This window comes from Phoxinus phoxinus (assembly GCF_949152265.1).
Source record: "Phoxinus phoxinus genome assembly, chromosome: 3".
NCBI classification, from domain to species: domain Eukaryota; kingdom Metazoa; phylum Chordata; class Actinopteri; order Cypriniformes; family Leuciscidae; genus Phoxinus; species Phoxinus phoxinus.
The window spans coordinates 48,357,634-48,377,055 of record NC_136878.1 but is presented as its reverse complement, the minus strand read 5'-3'; the positions used below and the strand labels follow the sequence as shown (position 1 = coordinate 48,377,055).

The 19,422-nt window shown below is 43.7% G+C and overlaps 1 protein-coding gene across 1 annotated transcript in view; it reads left to right on the top strand.

The window, feature by feature from the left end:
* LOC306995610 (uncharacterized protein) overlaps positions 1 to 17,841 on the top strand; it is a 32,492-nt gene extending 14,651 nt beyond the window's left edge. Inside the window, exon 15 of the mRNA XM_079607367.1 lies at positions 16,859 to 17,841. Within this exon, the coding sequence (XP_079463493.1) occupies positions 16,859 to 17,134 (276 nt within the window). The 3' untranslated portion in view covers positions 17,135 to 17,841. The remainder of the gene's footprint in view (positions 1 to 16,858) is intronic.
* The last annotated feature ends 1,581 nt before the right edge of the window (positions 17,842 to 19,422 follow it).

Genomic DNA, 19,422 nt, shown 5'->3' with positions numbered 1-19,422 from the left:
TAGATATAGTCTTACCATATGTGCAATATACCAAACCAAATATCAATTCATATTGCATTTATCAAATCAATCATATTGCATTTCATTCATCAATGTTAATACATTGTGATATCTTACTTCCTCTTTCTTTTTAACAACTCCCATGAATCCCCCCAAAGTCCATGCCATACATGTGTCTAAAGCACACTCCATAGGGAAGGAGACAAAAAGTCCAATGGGTGTAAATGTGGTGGGAAGATGAGATGCGAAATTGAAAAGTCCATGTGTGTAAAGATATGTACTGGTGTGTGAGCACGCAATAATATATGTAGGTTTGTCAGGATATGTGAAAGCATGCATATAAGACTGTGGAAGGCTGACGTTGCTTTGTCAGGATCTCTCTAGCTGACTTATCAGCTTCCAGAAGCAAGCAGAGTTTGGTGATGGGTCTTTGTAGCATTGATGCAAGAGGTCGTGTCTTGCGTGCTTGCCACTTCAAGATGTATTGCTTGGCTCGCCAGGCAGGTAAATACCCCCCCCCCCCATCTTTTCACATGAGAGCGACCTCGTTTGACTTCAATAGGTCCAAATTAGTCAATACCTACATGTGAGAAAGGTGGTAGATCAGGAGCGACACTTTCCTCTGGTAGGTCAGCCATTTTCTGTTCTCCAACTTTAGCTTGCATTCATCTGCAAAAGACTTTATTGTCTTTTCTTCAAAAGCATGTGATTTCTTCCTGAGTGTTCAACTTTTTGATGGATAACACGCAGGATCAGATTGGATATATGTGAGTCTTTGGGTAGGATAATGGGGTTCTTTAGACTCACCAGCATGGTTGCTTTACTTAGTCTTCCTCCAATCCTCAAAATGCCCTCATCAATGATTGGATCCAGTTTGAATATGGAGCTTTTTGATTAGATGAGTTTGTCTTCTCTCAAGAGTGTTATCTCTGAATTGAAGTAGTGCTGTTGTTAATAGCGAATGACGGACTTCTCTGCTTCGTCAAAATCCTCTGGAGTTAATCCTTGTTGCTCCACTTTCCACTTGGAATCTATAGTAAGACCTTTGTCTTTCTAATTTCGAAGCATCAAGAGTCATTTGAGCCTTAGCCACCATGAAATAGCTCTCAATAGTTTCCTCCATGAAGAATAATACTCAATTATTCTAGTAACTGCGTTGTTCTGCAGGTTCAAGTAGTTAGTCGAGATTTCTCTTTTTACTTCCGTATCATTTGATGAGATGTAACTGAGGTCTTTTGGCACTTCAGGCCATTCAGATTTATCCTTTGACAGGAAGTGAGGACAGTTCAGCCATCTTGTGGAATTCAGGAGGGATTCTATCTGTAAACCACATGAGCTGTCATCTGCAGGGCTGTCTCCAGAACATGTATACCTCCACAGATGTACTTGCGAGAGGTTATGTATCACTGCAATTCTATTGGCAACATAAGAATGAAATCGTTTTGTTTGGTTATGGATGTACTTCAGTACTACTGTCCTGTCTGTCCAAAAGGTAGAATCACACAAAGATGACATGAACATTTTCAACACTATATGTAAGTTTGAGGTAACTTACTGTCCCATATCCTAGCTCGCTCGCGTCACAAAAGTGGTGCAGTTCAGCAATGAGTTGTTCAGCAAATACAACACCGAAATTCTCAGGCTTCATGCACCTGTCCACTTTGTGGTCTAACTCTGTGAGCCATCTTTGCCATGGCCTCATAATTTCATCTGGGATTATTTCATCCCAGCCGTATTTCTCATGGCAGAGCAAGAGGACAAATTGGGAAATGAAACCTAGAGGGTCATAGATGGAGTTGACTCTTGAAAGGATTGCTCGTCTAGTGGGAGCTCTGTTCTTAACGGCTACCCGGAAGATAAAGACATCCTTTTGTATATTCCACTGGATTCCGAGTGCCCTCTCAAGAGGAGGTTTTTCTCTGTCCAAGTCCAGCTGTTTCACAAGAGGGGCTCTGTAACATTCTGGAATGGTCTCAAGGACTTCAAAGCTGTTGCTCACCCATTTACTTAAAGTAAATCCTCCTAGGGTACATGCTTCCCTGTGGTCTTTAATGAGCTTGATAGCTTCTTTCACAGAAGCCACAGACTGGAGACAATCATCGACGTAAAAACTATGATTAATTGTGTCAATGACTTGTGAGCTGTACCTTTCAGAATTATAAATTCCTGTTTGCTTTAAGGCAAAATTTGCAATGCTTGGAGATGATACCTTACCAAAAAAATGAACATTCATCCTGTAGACTTCCAGTGGCTGGTTAACATCCCCTTGTGGCCACCACAAGAATTGAAGAAAGTCATGATGATGATTTTGAACTCTGACCTGATAGTACATTGCTTCAATGTCTGCCATTATTGAAATTTTTTAATTTCTGAATCTAAGCAAGGCACAAAGTAGAGGGTTAATCAGATCAGGACCTTGAAGAAGTTTGGAGTTTGAATGAAGATGAACAATCAAAAACAACTTGAAGTTTCCCCTTCTTCTTATGGTACACACCATGATGGGGTATGTACCATACATGACCATCATTCCTTTGGAGTTGTTCTTGTGGCACCTTTTCTGCATATCCCTTTCTCAGCACATCCTCCATGAACACACTGTATCCATTTGCATAAGCAGAATCCTTTTTGAATCTCTTAGCAAGGTTTAATGTACGTTGTGCTGTTACATCATAGTTATTAGGCAAGGTTACATCTTTATCACGAAAAGGTAGAGGTAGGAGGTAATGCCCATTTTTAAGTTCTACTGAAGTTTTTACTATGTTCATGAACATTTTGTCTTCAGCTGACAATTCCCTATTCTCCTCATAACCCTTTTCAGGAAAGGCATTATGATATTGCCTGATAATCAGATATTTAAGATTCTCCATAGAGATGCGATTTGCCATCACTGACATTAATCCAGTTTCATCCATTGAGGAAGAGGAATGGAGTGGTCCGTTAACCACCCACCCTAGCACAGTCTTGATCGCATATGGCCCATTTCCTTGACTGTTCACTATTTTCCACGGTTCCATTGCCTTTGGAACGTTAATTCCAATCAAGATCTCAATGTCAGCGTTGATTCTTTTCAGTTTGGCTTCTTTCAGAAAAGGCCATTTTTCAAGATCATGGTGAGTGAGTAGGTTCTCTTTTGACAAAGGAATCTTAGGTTGGGTATATACTTTAGGAAGATCTATGGACACACCTCCATCTATACTGCTTACTTCTAGACCTGTGAGCTCATAGCTCTTAAAAGGTCTCTCCTGCCCCATCGTACGTAGAAGACTTTCAGTTCTGCGTCCTTTGGCATTCAGCTGATTCATGAGGTTCTCAGTGCAGAACATCGCCGAACTGCCTGGGTCAAGAAAGGCGTAGGTTTTAATGGTCTTATTGCCTTTGGCAACTTTAACTTGGACTGGCACGATTGTCAAATCTATTGTTGTGTGTCTCACAGAAGTCTCGTTACGAGGTGTGTCTCTGTTGTGTGTTTCACAGAAGTCTCGTTACGAGGTGTCTCTGTTGTGTGTTTCACAGAAGTCTCGTTACGAGGTGTGTCTGTTGTGTGTTTTACAGAAGTCTCGTTACGAGGTGTCTCTGTTGTGTGTTTTACAGAAGTCTCGTTACGAGGTGTCTCTGTTGTGTGTTTTACAGAAGTCTCGTTACGAGGTGTGTCTGTTGTGTGTTTTACAGAAGTCTCGTTACGAGGTGTGTCTGTTGTGTGTCTCACAGAAGTCTCGTTACGAGGTGTGTCTGTTGTGTGTTTTACAGAAGTCTCGTTACGAGGTGTCTCTGTTGTGTGTTTTACAGAAGTCTCGTTACGAGGTGTGTCTGTTGTGTGTTTTACAGAAGTCTCGTTACGAGGTGTCTCTGTTGTGTGTTTTACAGAAGTCTCGTTACGAGGTGTGTCTGTTGTGTGTTTTACAGAAGTCTCGTTACGAGGTGTCTCTGTTGTGTGTTTTACAGAAGTCTCGTTACGAGGTGTGTCTGTTGTGTGTTTTACAGAAGTCTCGTTACGAGGTGTGTCTGTTGTGTGTCTCACAGAAGTCTCGTTACGAGGTGTGTCTGTTGTGTGTCTCACAGAAGTCTCGTTACGAGGTGTGTCTGTTGTGTGTTTTACAGAAGTCTCGTTACGAGGTGTCTCTGTTGTGTGTTTTACAGAAGTCTCGTTACGAGGTGTGTCTGTTGTGTGTTTTACAGAAGTCTCGTTACGAGGTGTCTCTGTTGTGTGTTTTACAGAAGTCTCGTTACGAGGTGTGTCTGTTGTGTGTTTTACAGAAGTCTCGTTACGAGGTGTGTCTGTTGTGTGTCTCACAGAAGTCTCGTTACGAGGTGTCTCTGTTGTGTGTTTTACAGAAGTCTCGTTACGAGGTGTCTCTGTTGTGTGTTTTACAGAAGTCTCGTTACGAGGTGTGTCTGTTGTGTGTTTCACAGAAGTCTCGTTACGAGGTGTGTCTGTTGTGTGTTTCACAGAAGTCTCGTTACGAGGTGTGTCTGTTGTGTGTTTTACAGAAGTCTCGTTACGAGGTGTCTCTGTTGTGTGTTTTACAGAAGTCTCGTTACGAGGTGTCTCTGTTGTGTGTTTTACAGAAGTCTCGTTACGAGGTGTGTCTGTTGTGTGTTTTACAGAAGTCTCGTTACGAGGTGTCTCTGTTGTGTGTTTTACAGAAGTCTCGTTACGATCTCGTTACGAGGTGTCTCTGTTGTGTGTTTTACAGAAGTCTCGTTACGAGGTGTGTCTGTTGTGTGTTTTACAGAAGTCTCGTTACGAGGTGTGTCTGTTGTTAGTCTCGTTACGAGGTGTGTCTGTTGTGTGTTTTACAGAAGTCTCGTTACGAGGTGTGTCTGTTGTTGTGTGTTTTACAGAAGTCTCGTTACGAGGTGTGTCTGTTGTTGTGTGTTTTACAGAAGTCTCGTTACGAGGTGTCTCTGTTGTTGTGTGTTTTACAGAAGTCTCGTTACGAGGTGTCTCTGTTGTTGTGTGTTTTACAGAAGTCTCGTTACGAGGTGTCTCTGTTGTTGTGTGTTTCACAGAAGTCTCGTTACGAGGTGTGTCTGTTGTGTGTTTCACAGAAGTCTCGTTACGAGGTGTGTCTGTTGTGTGTTTTACAGAAGTCTCGTTACGAGGTGTGTCTGTTGTGTGTTTTACAAAAGTCTCGTTACGAGGTGTCTCTGTTGTTGTGTTTTACAGAAGTCTCGTTACGAGGTGTGTCTGTTGTGTGTTTTACAGAAGTCTCGTTACGAGGTGTGTCTGTTGTGTGTTTTACAGAAGTCTCGTTATGAGGTGTGTCTGTTGTGTGTTTTACAGAAGTCTCGTTACGAGGTGTCTCTGTTGTGTGTTTTACAGAAGTCTCGTTACGAGGTGTGTCTGTTGTTGTGTGTTTTACAGAAGTCTCGTTACGAGGTGTGTCTGTTGTTGTGTGTTTTACAGAAGTCTCATTACGAGGTGTGTCTGTTGTTGTGTGTTTTACAGAAGTCTCGTTACGAGGTGTGTCTGTTGTGTGTTTTACAGAAGTCTCGTTACGAGGTGTGTCTGTTGTTGTGTGTTTTACAGAAGTCTCGTTACGAGGTGTGTCTGTTGTTGTGTGTTTTACAGAAGTCTCGTTACGAGGTGTGTCTGTTGTTGTGTGTTTTACAGAAGTCTCGTTACGAGGTGTGTCTGTTGTTGTGTGTTTTACAGAAGTCTCGTTACGAGGTGTGTCTGTTTTTGTGTGTTTTACAGAAGTCTCGTTACGAGGTGTGTCTGTTGTGTGTTTTACAGAAGTCTCGTTACGAGGTGTCTCTGTTGTGTGTTTTACAGAAGTCTCGTTACGAGGTGTGTCTGTTGTGTGTTTCACAGAAGTCTCGTTACGAGGTGTGTCTGTTGTGTGTTTTACAGAAGTCTCGTTACGAGGTGTGTCTGTTGTTGTGTGTTTTACAGAAGTCTCGTTACGAGGTGTCTCTGTTGTTGTGTGTTTTACAGAAGTCTCGTTACGAGGTGTCTCTGTTGTTGTGTGTTTCACAGAAGTCTCGTTACGAGGTGTGTCTGTTGTGTGTTTCACAGAAGTCTCGTTACGAGGTGTGTCTGTTGTGTGTTTTACAGAAGTCTCGTTACGAGGTGTGTCTGTTGTGTGTTTTACAGAAGTCTCGTTACGAGGTGTCTCTGTTGTTGTGTTTTACAGAAGTCTCGTTACGAGGTGTGTCTGTTGTGTGTTTTACAGAAGTCTCGTTACGAGGTGTGTCTGTTGTGTGTTTTACAGAAGTCTCGTTACGAGGTGTGTCTGTTGTGTGTTTTACAGAAGTCTCGTTACGAGGTGTGTCTGTTGTTGTGTGTTTTACAGAAGTCTCGTTACGAGGTGTGTCTGTTGTTGTGTGTTTTACAGAAGTCTCGTTACGAGGTGTGTCTGTTGTTGTGTGTTTTACAGAAGTCTCGTTACGAGGTGTCTCTGTTGTGTGTTTTACAGAAGTCTCGTTACGAGGTGTCTCTGTTGTGTGTTTTACAGAAGTCTCGTTACGAGGTGTGTCTGTTGTGTGTTTCACAGAAGTCTCGTTACGAGGTGTGTCTGTTGTGTGTTTTACAGAAGTCTCGTTACGAGGTGTGTCTGTTGTGTGTTTTACAGAAGTCTCGTTACGAGGTGTGTCTGTTGTGTGTTTTACAGAAGTCTCGTTACGAGGTGTGTCTGTTGTTGTGTGTTTTACAGAAGTCTCGTTACGAGGTGTCTCTGTTGTTGTGTGTTTTACAGAAGTCTCGTTACGAGGTGTCTCTGTTGTTGTGTGTTTCACAGAAGTCTCGTTACGAGGTGTGTCTGTTGTGTGTTTCACAGAAGTCTCGTTACGAGGTGTGTCTGTTGTGTGTTTTACAGAAGTCTCGTTACGAGGTGTCTCTGTTGTTGTGTGTTTTACAGAAGTCTCGTTACGAGGTGTCTCTGTTGTTGTGTGTTTTACAGAAGTCTCGTTACGAGGTGTGTCTGTTGTGTGTTTCACAGAAGTCTCGTTACGAGGTGTGTCTGTTGTGTGTTTTACAGAAGTCTCGTTACGAGGTGTGTCTGTTGTGTGTTTTACAGAAGTCTCGTTACGAGGTGTGTCTCTGTTGTGTGTTTTACAGAAGTCTCGTTACGAGGTGTCTCTGTTGTTGTGTGTTTTACAGAAGTCTCGTTACGAGGTGTCTCTGTTGTTGTGTGTTTCACAGAAGTCTCGTTACGAGGTGTGTCTGTTGTGTGTTTCACAGAAGTCTCGTTACGAGGTGTGTCTGTTGTGTGTTTTACAGAAGTCTCGTTACGAGGTGTGTCTGTTGTGTGTTTTACAGAAGTCTCGTTACGAGGTGTCTCTGTTGTTGTGTTTTACAGAAGTCTCGTTACGAGGTGTGTCTGTTGTGTGTTTTACAGAAGTCTCGTTACGAGGTGTGTCTGTTGTGTGTTTTACAGAAGTCTCGTTACGAGGTGTGTCTGTTGTGTGTTTTACAGAAGTCTCGTTACGAGGTGTGTCTGTTGTTGTGTGTTTTACAGAAGTCTCGTTACGAGGTGTGTCTGTTGTTGTGTGTTTTACAGAAGTCTCGTTACGAGGTGTGTCTGTTGTTGTGTGTTTTACAGAAGTCTCGTTACGAGGTGTCTCTGTTGTGTGTTTTACAGAAGTCTCGTTACGAGGTGTCTCTGTTGTGTGTTTTACAGAAGTCTCGTTACGAGGTGTGTCTGTTGTGTGTTTCACAGAAGTCTCGTTACGAGGTGTGTCTGTTGTGTGTTTTACAGAAGTCTCGTTACGAGGTGTGTCTGTTGTGTGTTTTACAGAAGTCTCGTTACGAGGTGTGTCTGTTGTGTGTTTTACAGAAGTCTCGTTACGAGGTGTGTCTGTTGTTGTGTGTTTTACAGAAGTCTCGTTACGAGGTGTCTCTGTTGTTGTGTGTTTTACAGAAGTCTCGTTACGAGGTGTCTCTGTTGTTGTGTGTTTCACAGAAGTCTCGTTACGAGGTGTGTCTGTTGTGTGTTTCACAGAAGTCTCGTTACGAGGTGTGTCTGTTGTGTGTTTTACAGAAGTCTCGTTACGAGGTTTATCTGTTGTTGTGTGTTTTACAGAAGTCTCGTTACGAGGTGTGTCTGTTGTGTGTTTCACAGAAGTCTCGTTACGAGGTGTGTCTGTTGTGTGTTTCACAGAAGTCTCGTTACGAGGTGTGTCTGTTGTGTGTTTTACAGAAGTCTCGTTACGAGGTTTATCTGTTGTTGTGTGTTTTACAGAAGTCTCGTTACGAGGTGTGTCTGTTGTGTGTTTTACAGAAGTCTCGTTACGAGGTGTGTCTGTTGTGTGTTTTACAGAAGTCTCGTTACGAGGTGTGTCTGTTGTGTGTTTTACAGAAGTCTCGTTACGAGGTGTGTCTGTTGTTGTGTGTTTTACAGAAGTCTCGTTACGAGGTGTGTCTGTTGTTGTGTGTTTTACAGAAGTCTCGTTACGAGGTGTGTCTGTTGTTGTGTGTTTTACAGAAGTCTCGTTACGAGGTGTGTCTGTTGTTGTGTGTTTTACAGAAGTCTCGTTACGAGGTGTGTCTGTTGTTGTGTTTTACAGAAGTCTCGTTACGAGGTGTGTCTGTTGTTGTGTGTTTTACAGAAGTCTCGTTACGAGGTGTGTCTGTTGTTGTGTGTTTTACAGAAGTCTCGTTACGAGGTGTGTCTGTTGTTGTGTGTTTTACAGAAGTCTCGTTACGAGGTGTGTCTGTTGTTGTGTGTTTTACAGAAGTCTCGTTACGAGGTGTGTCTGTTGTTGTGTGTTTTACAGAAGTCTCGTTACGAGGTGTGTCTGTTGTGTGTTTCACAGAAGTCTCGTTACGAGGTGTGTCTGTTGTGTGTTTTACAGAAGTCTCGTTACGAGGTGTGTCTGTTGTGTGTTTTACAGAAGTCTCGTTACGAGGTGTGTCTGTTGTGTGTTTTACAGAAGTCTCGTTACGAGGTGTGTCTGTTGTGTGTTTTACAGAAGTCTCGTTACGAGGTGTGTCTGTTGTGTGTTTCACAGAAGTCTCGTTACGAGGTGTGTCTGTTGTGTGTTTTACAGAAGTCTCGTTACGAGGTGTCTCTGTTGTGTGTTTTACAGAAGTCTCGTTACGAGGTGTGTCTGTTGTGTGTTTCACAGAAGTCTCGTTACGAGGTGTGTCTGTTGTGTGTTTTACAGAAGTCTCGTTACGAGGTGTGTCTGTTGTGTGTTTCACAGAAGTCTCGTTACGAGGTGTCTCTGTTGTGTGTTTTACAGAAGTCTCGTTACGAGGTGTGTCTGTTGTGTGTTTCACAGAAGTCTCGTTACGAGGTGTGTCTGTTGTGTGTTTTACAGAAGTCTCGTTACGAGGTGTGTCTGTTGTGTGTTTCAGAGAAGTCTCGTTACGAGGTGTGTCTGTTGTGTTTCACAGAAGTCTCGTTACGAGGTTTATCTGTTGTTGTGTGTTTTACAGAAGTCTCGTTACGAGGTGTGTCTGTTGTGTGTTTTACATAAGTCTCGTTACGAGGTGTGTCTGTTGTGTTTCACAGAAGTCTCGTTACGAGGTTTATCTGTTGTTGTGTGTTTTACAGAAGTCTCGTTACGAGGTGTGTCTGTTGTGTGTTTCACAGAAGTCTCGTTACGAGGTGTGTCTGTTGTGTGTTTCACAGAAGTCTCGTTACGAGGTTTATCTGTTGTTGTGTGTTTTACAGAAGTCTCGTTACGAGGTGTGTCTGTTGTGTGTTTTACAGAAGTCTCGTTACGAGGTGTGTCTGTTGTGTGTTTCACATAAGTCTCGTTACGAGGTGTGTCTGTTGTGTGTTTTACAGAAGTCTCGTTACGAGGTGTCTCTGTTGTGTGTTTTACAGAAGTCTCGTTACGAGGTGTGTCTGTTGTGTGTTTCACAGAAGTCTCGTTACGAGGTGTGTCTGTTGTGTGTTTTACAGAAGTCTCGTTACGAGGTGTGTCTGTTGTGTGTTTCAGAGAAGTCTCGTTACGAGGTGTGTCTGTTGTGTTTCACAGAAGTCTCGTTACGAGGTTTATCTGTTGTTGTGTGTTTTACAGAAGTCTCGTTACGAGGTGTGTCTGTTGTGTGTTTTACATAAGTCTCGTTACGAGGTGTGTCTGTTGTGTGTTTTACAGAAGTCTCGTTACGAGGTGTGTCTGTTGTGTGTTTTACATAAGTCTCGTTACGAGGTGTGTCTGTTGTGTTTCACAGAAGTCTCGTTACGAGGTTTATCTGTTGTTGTGTGTTTTACAGAAGTCTCGTTACGAGGTGTGTCTGTTGTGTGTTTCACAGAAGTCTCGTTACGAGGTGTGTCTGTTGTGTGTTTCACAGAAGTCTCGTTACGAGGTTTATCTGTTGTTGTGTGTTTTACAGAAGTCTCGTTACGAGGTGTGTCTGTTGTGTGTTTTACAGAAGTCTCGTTACGAGGTGTGTCTGTTGTGTGTTTCACATAAGTCTCGTTACGAGGTGTGTCTGTTGTGTGTTTTACAGAAGTCTCGTTACGAGGTGTGTCTGTTGTTGTGTGTTTTACAGAAGTCTCGTTACGAGGTGTGTCTGTTGTGTGTTTTACAGAAGTCTCGTTACGAGGTGTGTCTGTTGTTGTGTGTTTTACAGAAGTCTCGTTACGAGGTGTGTCTGTTGTGTGTTTTACAGAAGTCTCGTTACGAGGTGTGTCTGTTGTGTGTTTTACAGAAGTCTCGTTACGAGGTGTGTCTGTTGTTGTGTGTTTTACAGAAGTCTCGTTACGAGGTGTGTCTGTTGTGTGTTTTACAGAAGTCTCGTTACGAGGTGTGTCTGTTGTTGTGTGTTTTACAGAAGTCTCGTTACGAGGTGTGTCTGTTTTTGTGTGTTTTACAGAAGTCTCGTTACGAGGTGTGTCTGTTGTGTGTTTTACAGAAGTCTCGTTACGAGGTGTGTCTGTTGTGTGTTTTACAGAAGTCTCGTTACGAGGTGTGTCTGTTGTTGTGTGTTTTACAGAAGTCTCGTTACGAGGTGTGTCTGTTGTGTGTTTTACAGAAGTCTCGTTACGAGGTGTGTCTGTTGTGTGTTTTACAGAAGTCTCGTTACGAGGTGTGTCTGTTGTTGTGTGTTTTACAGAAGTCTCGTTACGAGGTGTGTCTGTTGTGTGTTTTACAGAAGTCTCGTTACGAGGTGTGTCTGTTGTTGTGTGTTTTACAGAAGTCTTGTTACGAGGTGTGTCTGTTTTTGTGTGTTTTACAGAAGTCTCGTTACGAGGTGTCTCTGTTGTGTGTTTTACAGAAGTCTCGTTACGAGGTGTGTCTGTTGTGTGTTTCACAGAAGTCTCGTTACGAGGTGTGTCTGTTGTGTGTTTTACAGAAGTCTCGTTACGAGGTGTGTCTGTTGTGTGTTTTACAGAAGTCTCGTTACGAGGTGTCTCTGTTGTGTGTTTTACAGAAGTCTCGTTACGAGGTGTCTCTGTTGTGTGTTTTACAGAAGTCTCGTTACGAGGTGTGTCTGTTGTGTGTTTCACAGAAGTCTCGTTACGAGGTGTCTCTGTTGTGTGTTTCACAGAAGTCTCGTTACGAGGTGTCTCTGTTGTGTGTTTTACAGAAGTCTCGTTACGAGGTGTGTCTGTTGTGTGTTTCACAGAAGTCTCGTTACGAGGTGTGTCTGTTGTGTGTTTTACAGAAGTCTCGTTACGAGGTGTGTCTGTTGTGTGTTTTACAGAAGTCTCGTTACGAGGTGTGTCTGTTGTGTGTTTTACAGAAGTCTCGTTACGAGGTGTGTCTGTTGTGTGTTTTACAGAAGTCTCGTTACGAGGTGTGTCTGTTGTGTGTTTTACAGAAGTCTCGTTACGAGGTGTGTCTGTTGTTGTGTGTTTTACAGAAGTCTCGTTACGAGGTGTGTCTGTTGTGTGTTTCACAGAAGTCTCGTTACGAGGTGTCTCTGTTGTGTGTTTTACAGAAGTCTCGTTACGAGGTGTGTCTGTTGTGTGTTTTACAGAAGTCTCGTTACGAGGTGTCTCTGTTGTGTGTTTCACAGAAGTCTCGTTACGAGGTGTGTCTGTTGTGTGTTTTACAGAAGTCTCGTTACGATGTGTGTCTGTTGTGTGTTTCACAGAAGTCTCGTTACGAGGTTTATCTGTTGTTGTGTGTTTTACAGAAGTCTCGTTACGAGGTGTGTCTGTTGTGTGTTTCACAGAAGTCTCGTTACGAGGTGTCTCTGTTGTGTGTTTTACAGAAGTCTCGTTACGAGGTGTGTCTGTTGTGTGTTTCACAGAAGTCTCGTTACGAGGTGTGTCTGTTGTGTGTTTTACAGAAGTCTCGTCAGGGACGTGCACAGGAATTTTGAGGGGCAGTTGCTCTGACATGAAAAAAGGGCACCCCCCCCCCCCAAGAAAAAAAATAACTCACAGGCTATATGAGGGACTGAGAATAACAGGGTCTTTATTAAAATATATACACAAAGTAAAACACTGAAATACGGCACTCAATCACCTTAACTACTAATAATAACAGAAAAACATGACTTGAGTCATGAAAATCCCTACATCAATATCCCTATCGCGCATATTAATCAAAATCAATTGATATGATGGTATCGAGAGAGAAAAAACGTACAGTTACGTTAGCTAGCTGTCGGCTATAGCTTGTCAATAGTCCCTCCCATTCATACAAGCTGTATGTGTATAGTATTACAGTCGAAATTCACAAATTCTACAATTCGAAATTCTAGTGAAATTCATCGTTATCTAAGGGATTATGTCAGCCACATACAGGATATTTACCATTCAGATATATGTGCCAAATGTCTTTCAGATTTCGCGCTCCTAGCTCTTCTTCTGTTTTTTTTTTTTCCTAACTCACTGACGGTGCACGAGCTACTAAAGGTATAGGGAAAACATGACATGGATTTCAGAAGAAATAGGTTTTTGTTAATGTATAGTAGGCTACATGAACAAAAACCTATTTCTCCTGAAATCCATGTCATGTTTTCCCTATACCTTTAGTAGCTCGTGCACCGTCAGTGAGTTAGGAAAAAAACAAACAGAAGAGTTAGGAGCGCGAAATCTGTAAGTAAGGCCAGTCGAATGGATTTGGGAAATAGACCGGCCGGGATTTTATATTTTCGGACATCGATATTGCCCGCATAATCAATCATACAGTATGATCAAATATTGGGGGGGACAAATTGTCCTTTGTATATTGGGGGGGGACGTGTCCCCCTGTCCCCCCATACAATTACGCCTATGCAAAAAAATTGTAGACTAGCTAGGCTGCTTGTCTGCAAGCTATCTGTCTGACTCTGATTATTTAGGCTAAACGTGGCAAACGCAGCCTGCTGGATTTATGAAGATTTTAATTAATTTCATAAAACTTGATGATGATGAATGATGATCATTCGTTTGTTATATATCACAAACTCACCTTTTCCGACAACGCTGAAATGCCTCACACCGACAACCGCGACAATCTCCTTCTAGGGAGCGCCCACGCTCATTCATGACATGCAGCTCAGGTGCCGGTCACGTGCAGCGCTGCAGCCACGTAAACAGAGTTTGTCCCCTACTGACTTTCACTTTCGGTGCCCGAATGGAAGTGAATGAGGCTTTGCGATTTTTTTATTTGTATTATTTTTTTCAAATCTATGTCCACGTGAAATTCTGCATCCATCAAACAATTTTTTTTTTTTTCTTTCTCGGAAGGGCAACGTGAGTCGAAAAGGGCATTTGGGCAGTTGCCCGGGCAACCTGAGCAACCCCCCTGTGCACGTCCCTGAGTCTCGTTACGAGGTGTGTCTGTTGTGTGTTTTACAGAAGTCTCGTTACGAGGTGTGTCTGTTGTGTGTTTCACAGAAGTCTCGTTACGAGGTGTCTCTGTTGTGTGTTTCACAGAAGTCTCGTTACGAGGTGTCTCTGTTGTGTGTTTTACAGAAGTCTCGTTACGAGGTGTGTCTGTTGTGTGTTTTACAGAAGTCTCGTTACGAGGTGTGTCTGTTGTGTGTTTTACAGAAGTCTCGTTACGAGGTTTATCTGTTGTTGTGTGTTTTACAGAAGTCTCGTTACGAGGTGTGTCTGTTGTGTGTTTTACATAAGTCTCGTTACGAGGTGTGTCTGTTGTGTGTTTTACAGAAGTCTCGTTACGAGGTGTCTCTGTTGTGTGTTTTACAGAAGTCTCGTTACGAGGTGTCTCTGTTGTGTGTTTTACAGAAGTCTCGTTACGAGGTGTGTCTGTTGTGTGTTTTACAGAAGTCTCGTTACGAGGTGTGTCTGTTGTGTGTTTTACAGAAGTCTCGTTACGAGGTGTGTCTGTTGTGTGTTTTACAGAAGTCTCGTTACGAGGTTTATCTGTTGTTGTGTGTTTTACAGAAGTCTCGTTACGAGGTGTGTCTGTTGTGTGTTTTACATAAGTCTCGTTACGAGGTGTGTCTGTTGTGTGTTTTACAGAAGTCTCGTTACGAGGTGTGTCTGTTGTGTGTTTTACAGAAGTCTCGTTACGAGGTGTGTCTGTTGTGTGTTTTACAGAAGTCTCGTTACGAGGTTTATCTGTTGTTGTGTGTTTTACAGAAGTCTCGTTACGAGGTGTGTCTGTTGTGTGTTTTACATAAGTCTCGTTACGAGGTGTGTCTGTTGTGTTTCACAGAAGTCTCGTTACGAGGTTTATCTGTTGTTGTGTGTTTTACAGAAGTCTCGTTACGAGGTGTGTCTGTTGTGTGTTTTACAGAAGTCTCGTTACGAGGTGTGTCTGTTGTGTGTTTTACAGAAGTCTCGTTACGAGGTGTGTCTGTTGTGTGTTTTACAGAAGTCTCGTTACGAGGTGTGTCTGTTGTTGTGTGTTTTACAGAAGTCTCGTTACGAGGTGTGTCTGTTGTGTGTTTTACAGAAGTCTCGTTACGAGGTGTGTCTGTTGTTGTGTGTTTTACAGAAGTCTCGTTACGAGGTGTGTCTGTTGTGTGTTTTACAGAAGTCTCGTTACGAGGTGTGTCTGTTGTGTGTTTTACAGAAGTCTCGTTACGAGGTGTGTCTGTTGTTGTGTGTTTTACAGAAGTCTCGTTACGAGGTGTGTCTGTTGTGTGTTTTACAGAAGTCTCGTTACGAGGTGTGTCTGTTGTTGTGTGTTTTACAGAAGTCTCGTTACGAGGTGTGTCTGTTTTTGTGTGTTTTACAGAAGTCTCGTTACGAGGTGTCTCTGTTGTGTGTTTTACAGAAGTCTCGTTACGAGGTGTGTCTGTTGTTGTGTGTTTTACAGAAGTCTCGTTACGAGGTGTGTCTGTTTTTGTGTGTTTTACAGAAGTCTCGTTACGAGGTGTCTCTGTTGTGTGTTTTACAGAAGTCTCGTTACGAGGTGTCTCTGTTGTGTGTTTCACAGAAGTCTCGTTACGAGGTGTGTCTGTTGTGTGTTTTACAGAAGTCTCGTTACGAGGTGTGTCTGTTGTGTGTTTTACAGAAGTCTCGTTACGAGGTGTCTCTGTTGTGTGTTTCACAGAAGTCTCGTTACGAGGTGTGTCTGTTGTGTGTTTTACAGAAGTCTCGTTACGAGGTGTGTCTGTTGTTGTGTGTTTTACAGAAGTCTCGTTACGAGGTGTGTCTGTTGTGTGTTTCACAGAAGTCTCGTTACGAGGTGTCTCTGTTGTGTGTTTTACAGAAGTCTCGTTACGAGGTGTGTCTGTTGTGTGTTTTACAGAAGTCTCGTTACGAGGTGTGTCTGTTGTGTGTTTTACAGAAGTCTCGTTACGAGGTGTGTCTGTTGTGTGTTTTACAGAAGTCTCGTTACGAGGTGTGTCTGTTGTGTGTTTTACAGAAGTCTCGTTACGAGGTGTCTCTGTTGTGTGTTTTACAGAAGTCTCGTTACGAGGTGTCTCTGTTGTGTGTTTCACAGAAGTCTCGTTACGAGGTGTGTCTGTTGTGTGTTTCACAGAAGTCTCGTTACGAGGTGTGTCTGTTGTGTGTTTCACAGAAGTCTCGTTACGAGGTGTGTCTCTGTTGTGTGTTTTACAGAAGTCTCGTTACGAGGTGTGTCTGTTGTGTGTTTCACAGAAGTCTCGTTACGAGGTGTGTCTGTTGTGTGTTTCACAGAAGTCTCGTTACGAGGTGTGTCTGTTGTGTGTTTTACAGAAGTCTCGTTACGAGGTGTGTCTGTTGTGTGTTTCACAGAAGTCTCGTTACGAGGTGTGTCTCTGTTGTGTGTTTTACAGAAGTCTCGTTACGAGGTGTGTCTGTTGTGTGTTTCACAGAAGTCTCGTTACGAGGTGTGTCTGTTGTGTGTTTCACAGAAGTCTCGTTACAAGGTGTGTCTGTTGTGTGTTTTACAGAAGTCTCGTTACGAGGTGTGTCTGTTGTGTGTTTCACAGAAGTCTCGTTACGAGGTGTGTCTCTGTTGTGTGTTTTACAGAAGTCTCGTTACGAGGTGTGTCTGTTGTGTGTTTCACAGAAGTCTCGTTACGAGGTGTGTCTGTTGTGTGTTTTACAGAAGTCTCGTTACGAGGTGTGTCTGTTGTGTGTTTCACAGAAGTCTCGTTACGAGGTGTGTCTCTGTTGTGTGTTTCACAGAAGTCTCGTTACGAGGTGTGTCTGTTGTGTGTTTTACAGAAGTCTCGTTACGAGGTGTGTCTGTTGTGTGTTTTACAGAAGTCTCGTTACGAGGTGTCTCTGTTGTGTGTTTTACAGAAGTCTCGTTACGAGGTGTGTCTGTTGTGTGTTTTACAGAAGTCTCGTTACGAGGTGTGTCTGTTGTGTGTTTTACAGAAGTCTCGTTACGAGGTGTGTCTGTTGTGTGTTTTACAGAAGTCTCGTTACGAGGTGTGTCTGTTGTGTGTTTTACAGAAGTCTCGTTACGAGGTGTCTCTGTTGTGTGTTTTACAGAAGTCTCGTTACGAGGTGTGTCTGTTGTTGTGTGTTTTACAGAAGTCTCGTTACGAGGTGTGTCTGTTGTGTGTTTTACAGAAGTCTCGTTACGAGGTGTGTCTCTGTTGTGTGTTTTACAGAAGTCTCGTTACGAGGTGTACCTGAGAGTGCTGGAGGCCTGGCAGACGCTGTCGGACTCACCGGTGGGAGACCGGCTGATGGAGTTGGATCAGGGATTGTGGACAGGAGTGATGGACGAGGAGGACAAGGAAGACCCCGGGATGAAGAGATCGCACTCCAGCCCGTCTCTGGAGTTAGAGACGCCTCCTCAGCCCATCGTGAAGGTCCGACGCAACATCTCAGAGAGACGCACATATCGCAAGATCATCATTCCTCGGAGGAACAAGGAGATTTGAAAACTTTTGGAAACTCCTACCCACAAACTGTCAAGACATGCTTGAAGCACTTGAACCCTTTAAAGTTTGACATAATTTAATATATTTTTAAAGTCTGTCTCTTCCAAGGTAAAAATAGCATCAACTGTAGTCTTTTTAAATATACAGTATTTTTGCACAAAGCTTTTATTATGTGACCCTCTTCATGCTGTCCACAAGAGGGAGATGTTGCTCAAGATGTTTAAATGAAGGACAATAACTATCACACTTCAGTAAGAATTGTCCCTCAGGAACACACTTTTTCCAGACACATTTCCTCTGTTTGAATCATGGTGATAAAGAGATCTCTGATAGAGCCACTGCTGAATGGCTCTTGTGTACAGAGTGTTTGTGAATATCTCATATCCTTTCATTTAAACCAGAACCTGTGATTAAGAGCAGAAGCTAAGCAGAATCTGTGTGATGGATTGTGCCTTTAGGCTCAGGATGTGATAAAGATCTGAAAAGCCGATATCAGATAAATGCACCTGTTGACATGTAAACACATTGTGAGGAAAAAAACAATCAAAGTGTCAGTGAGTCAGAAAATGAGTGAACCCCCTCAGATAGACCGAGACTTCTGTAAGTGCTGATGTGTGATCCTGAATGTGACTGGACGAATGATTTTGTACTTGAGGAGCCGCTGAATAAACATATGTTCAAGAAACCTATGAACATACATTACACATAGTGTTAGAGAAATGCTGTAGAAATTAAGCATGAAATCTGTTTTGTAGCTTCCACATACTACAGCTGAAGCTCTATCTGTGTGTGTGTGTGTGTGTGTGTGTGTGTGTGTGTTGAGAGCAGAAGCTCAGTGCCGGAGCCGTAGAATGTGGTGTGTGTGTGTGTTTTGTGAGTGTGTTGCGAGCAGAAGCTCAGTGCCGGAGCCGTGGAGCGTGGTGTGTGTGTGTGTGTGTGTGTGTGTGTGTGTATGTGTGTGTGTTGAGAGCAGAAGCTCAGTGCCGGAGCCGTAGAATGTGGTGTGTGTGTGTGTTTTGTGAGTGTGTTGCGAGCAGAAGCTCAGTGCCGGAGCCGTGGAGCGTGGTGTGTGTGTGTGTGTGTGTGTGTGTGTGTGTGTGTGTGTGTGTGTGTGTGTGTGTTGCGAGCAGAAGCTCAGTGCCGGAGCCGTGGAGCGTGGTGTGTGTGTGTGTTTTGTGAGTGTGTGTTGAGAGCAGAAGCTCAGTGCCGGAGCCGTAGAATGTGGTGTGTGTGTGTGTTTTGTGAGTGTGTTGCGAGCAGAAGCTCAGTGCCGGAGCCGTGGAGCGTGGTGTGTGTGTGTGTGTGTGTGTGTGTGTGTGTGTGTGTTGCGAGCAGAAGCTCAGTGCCGGAGCCGTGGAGCGTGGTGTGTGTGTGAGTGAGAGAGAGAGTGAGAGAGTGAGCTCGAGTTGCTCAGTGTTTTTGTTCCTGCACGTCTGTCTGGCTGAAGGGTTTTGTGGTCTCTCGTCAGGCCTGGTTGAGTAATTAAAAAGGCAAGCGGAGGCTTTTCTTCATTAAGGGTCCTAACAGCACTCACCTCCATCTTTCTACTTCTCGCTTCATCTGACACAAAAATTCCTGACATCACTCCTCTGAAATCCTCTTTGTGTCATTGTTAGCGCTCAGCGGATGATACCTTAACTCTCGCTCTGGTTTCTCCTAGCTCATTCTCCTTCTACCCAGCATTCTCGTGTGTTTCCAAAAACAGCGTTTCTCATCATTCCTCGTCACTCCTCGGCGCTCCTCGTCGCTCTTGTCGCTCCTCGTCATTCCTCATCGCTCCTCATCGCTCCTCATTGCTCCTCATCGCTCCTCCTCATCACTCCTCATTGCTCCTCATCGCTCCTCCTCATCACTCCTCATTGCTCCTCATCGCTCCTCCTCATCACTCCTCATCGCTCCTTATCGCTCCTCGTCGCTCCTTATCGCTCCTCGTCACTCCTCGGCGCTCCTCGTCGCTCTTGTCGCTCCTCGTCATTCCTCATCGCTCCTCATCGCTCCTCATTGCTCCTCATCGCTCCTCATCACTCCTCATTGCTCCTCATCGCTCCTCCTCATCACTCCTCATCGCTCCTTATCGCTCCTCGTCGCTCCTTATCGCTCCTCGTCGCTCCTCATCACTCCTCATCGCTCCTCATTGCTCCTCATCGCTCCTCCTCATCACTCCTCATTGCTCCTCATCGCTCCTCCTCATCACTCCTCATCGCTCCTTATCGCTCCTCGTCGCTCCTTATCGCTCCTCGTCACTCCTCGGCGCTCCTCGTCGCTCTTGTCGCTCCTCGTCATTCCTC